General features: G+C 54.9%; 1 protein-coding gene across 1 annotated transcript; it reads left to right on the top strand.

Moving 5' to 3' along the window:
* Positions 1–129: 129 nt before the first annotated feature.
* On the top strand, positions 130–3387 carry DICSQDRAFT_130585 (kinase-like protein; the record flags this gene model as incomplete). The annotated part of the gene is made up of 9 exons (XM_007371706.1): positions 130–975; positions 1370–1606; positions 1683–1788; positions 1846–1915; positions 2037–2293; positions 2342–2647; positions 2703–2976; positions 3037–3239; positions 3278–3387. Coding segments are annotated over 9 exons (2409 nt in total), but the record flags the coding sequence as incomplete, so codon positions are not given.
* Between the last annotated feature and the right edge of the window lie 331 nt (positions 3388–3718).

Here is a 3718-nt window from a genome sequence, read left to right as displayed (position 1 = left end):
CCAGCGCGATGAGATCCAGCGCGCTCTCGGTGCCTGCCACAGTAGTCTGACCGATGCCCTCGGCATGTTCAACGTGCGTCCATTGCGAAGCTCACCTGCGCGTCCGGATATCTTATACTTGGTTTATAGACCTCGATTCAGATACGTATTCTCAAGCAGGTAGTCGCTGCAGAGCGTCAGCGTCAAGCCGACGCCGCTGCGCTTCTCGACTCGATCAGCCACAACGTTCAAGGATCGCACTCGATCCCCATAGAGTCTTCGGCGTATGCACGCGCGATCTCACCCGCTCCGTCCAACCACCTCCTGCTCACAATAGAGCCTGATACCACTGAAGGTCACGATGACTCGTGGCACATCCTCGCACAGCTCCAGGCAGTCACCGCATGCCAGAATGAGCGCGACATGGTTTACGACACCGCCGACCTACGCCAGCTCATGCGCACCGCGCTGCAGGCGAACAACGACGGGGAGATGATTCTTGTCCTCCAGGTTGGCCGTGATGAAATGCCTGAAGCTATCAAGATGCTTCAGCGCGCTCTTGAGAAGAAAGTCGAACGCGAGAGTCTGGAGGAGGAGGCTGTTCTGGTGTCCGCGAACGTCGCGGCCGTCGAGGTCAGCGCGCCCCAGATCGCCCAATTGGACACTCCCGGCCTTACTTGGTCCGCGACGGTGCACAGCACGGAAAGCAGCGGCACGACGTCAGGCTCAGTCGCGAGCTCTGCCGGAAGGTCTTCCCGCGCGCCGCGCGACACACTTGACCGGGAGTTTATCGAGACTGGGATTGACGCGCTCCGGCGGCTGAGCGGAGCGGAGGTGACGCTGCTGAGCTGGACGATTACCAGGTACGAGGTCAAGCGGAATGAGAAGATCGGCATGGGCTTCTTCTCCGACGTGTACAAAGGCACGCGGAGGAACCATGTTGTGGCGATCAAGGTGCTCGCGCCGACGACGCCGAGGCAGCTCTTCGTGCATGAGGTGTGTACTTTTCCCAGTTCGTGCAGCAGTCTAGGTGGTGGTCGGAGGCGGCGGAGGTGTATTGGTGTTGCATTTTAGCCATGACCGCCGATTGCTATCTGCGTACGTACCGTGGAGCCGACGCGAGCATGCCTTGGGTTCAGATTTTCGACATTGAGTTTACCCGTCCTTGCATCTTGAGGGCAGCTCCCCTGCAAGATCTTTGTGCTTCAATGGGTCTAACGGATCGTCATTGGATGCGGCCGGTGTTTATCTAGGCAGCGGCTCCCTTTTCATTGTCTATTCATTCATATTCGAGCCCTTACTCTATTTGTCCGAATCTTGATTTTGCTTGTGGGTGATTGTGTGCTGACCTGTGTCCTGGTGAATCGCATCGCCGATTTGGTTTGTCTAGGTGTCGATCTGGAAGACGCTGCAGCACCCGAACGTTTGCGAACTTCTTGGCGCGTCCTCGGCATCCAGCGACCCTCCTTGGTTCTTTGTTAGCCCCTACTACAAGAATGGCAGTCTCGTGACCTACTTGAAAGGGCTACCGTCGTTGGACAATGTCGACTTACTCAAGATGGTTCACGAAATCGCAAAAGGAATGTCATACCTCCACAGTCAAGGCGTGTTGCACGGAGACCTCAAGGTACGTGATTTGGTAGCACTGAAGTCCGGAACACAGAGCACGAATCGGAGAGCTAAATGTTCATGTTCCCGGACAGGCCTCGAACGTGCTCGTCAACGACAAGCACCACTGCATCATCTCTGACTTTGGGCAGAGCGAGATGAAATCGGAGGCGTACCGTGTTAGCGGGCGGCCCCTTCCCCGTACGTGCCCTTTCGTCGTCTTACACCTCATGTACTTATGGAACTTGTCTTGAGTAGACGGCACTCTACGCTGGCAGGCTCCGGAGCCTATGTCAGCCCAAAGCGGGCTCACGCAGGAGATCGACGTGTACGCGTTCGCAATCACTGTCGTCGAGCTCCTTACCAAAGGAGCGCTCCCCTGACCCATGGCCGATGATGACGCCGTGAGGCACTTTGTCCTCCGTAAGTCACACTCCATCGTTACTTAGTGTGCAGATTGGTCACGACTTTGTAGGCGAGAACATGCGCCCAGAGCTGCCGCTGCAGCGCGTCTGGTCTCAGCAGCTTTCGGAGATTCTCCACTCATGCTGGCATTGTGACTCCACTATGCATCCGCCGTTCTTCAAGATTGACAAAGACGTCCAGCGGCTGAAGGAGTCACCCGCGTCGCGTCATTTGGGGCTCGAACAGATGAAGACGCGCAAGTCGCCGGATATACATCCCATACCGCTCTCTCTACTTCCTGGTGAGTTCTCTCTCGCGATAGATCTGATTAAAAGCTGACGTCCTCTAGATGAAGTCACTGCCTCTTTTGTCGAGGTGGGATCAGCCCCTTCGACGGACGTGTCGTTCATGACCGCCATGGAACTTGAATCTGTGACGGGGCACTCTCAGGACTACCACGATGACCATCGCGATCACAAGGGTCCGGACACAGACCTGAGCCGAACAAGCAGTCGCGCGTCCCTCCAAGACAGTCAATCGTCAGAGCACATAGAATTCCCGCGACACGTCTCTCCTCCCCCGGACGAGCGTGCTCAAAATATCCACGATGAGCGTTGGTACAGGATGCTCCTTCAACACGAATTTCACCCATCGCGTACGTATGCCTCATATTCCGATGCCATCTGCATGAGCTAACTATATAAGTCTAGTAACACTTCCGCTGTGGATGCCGTCGCAGGTGCTTATCGGGGCGGTCGGGTACCACAGCAAGGCGAATTACGGCGAATTCGTGACATTGTTTAGTTCGTTCGAGCCGGAAAAGTCGTCGAACGGTCGAGTGAAGAACATACCATCTTTGTATGGTTACGGGCGCGTGAGCCAAGGCAGCCAGCGTCAGGATAAGCGCAATGTTGCCCAGCGGGGCATGGACTTGATCCAGTCATGGCTGGGTCCAAGAAATTGTGCTGGAGAGGCGACCTATTCGTACGTTGATCGCGCGCTGCTGTCCATGCGATCAGTGCACTGACGACGTATAACCTCTAGCCGCCGGTACTCTTCCCCCTTGCGCTCTGGACATAAGGCCGCAAATCTTTTCACCGAGTCCATGGTGTATAGGTACATGGAGGACCCTGTTACATCCAAGAAGTGGTTCAAGGCTAGCACGGACAACGTCCTGGCGATCTACGAGGCGGAGCACCGCATAACAAAGGAAGACTTGTATCTCGGTACACCTATATCTTCTTCACGTTAGCACATCCGCTCTTTGACATGACTTGTTATGTAGTCATCGGCACGCTCAAGGCTCAGGACTATGCACTCTTCATCAGTCACGAGCATCCCAATGGTCAAGTCAACTTCCATGTCTTCTCAGCAACGCGCAATGGTTGCCCTTAGGGCGAGTTCTCATTCTCGTTCAACATATCGTCATCTTTCTTTGGCGGGCCCAAGTACGAGGAGGAACCAGTCGGAGCTCCACAATATGCGCGTAAGGTCTCAACGTCTGGCAATAGTGGTCGATGGGACAGCGTGCTTCTCGCCAGACTGCGATTCATGCCCAACTTACCTAAGACCACTTTGCTGTAGTCACTATGCATCACGCGCTGGCATTTGTGTAGTGTTAGTCCCACATTCATGTGACCATTGCTTTAGAGGGTGTCAATCTGCATGGACTGACAGACATCTAGGATACACGGACAATCTGCTTTATTACCCATTTCGAGGATAG

Source organism: Dichomitus squalens (genome assembly GCF_000275845.1).
Source record: "Dichomitus squalens LYAD-421 SS1 unplaced genomic scaffold DICSQscaffold_197, whole genome shotgun sequence".
In the NCBI taxonomy this organism is placed as follows: domain Eukaryota; kingdom Fungi; phylum Basidiomycota; class Agaricomycetes; order Polyporales; family Polyporaceae; genus Dichomitus; species Dichomitus squalens.
Note: the sequence above shows the minus strand (reverse complement) of the source record. Positions and strands in the feature narration are given on the sequence as shown.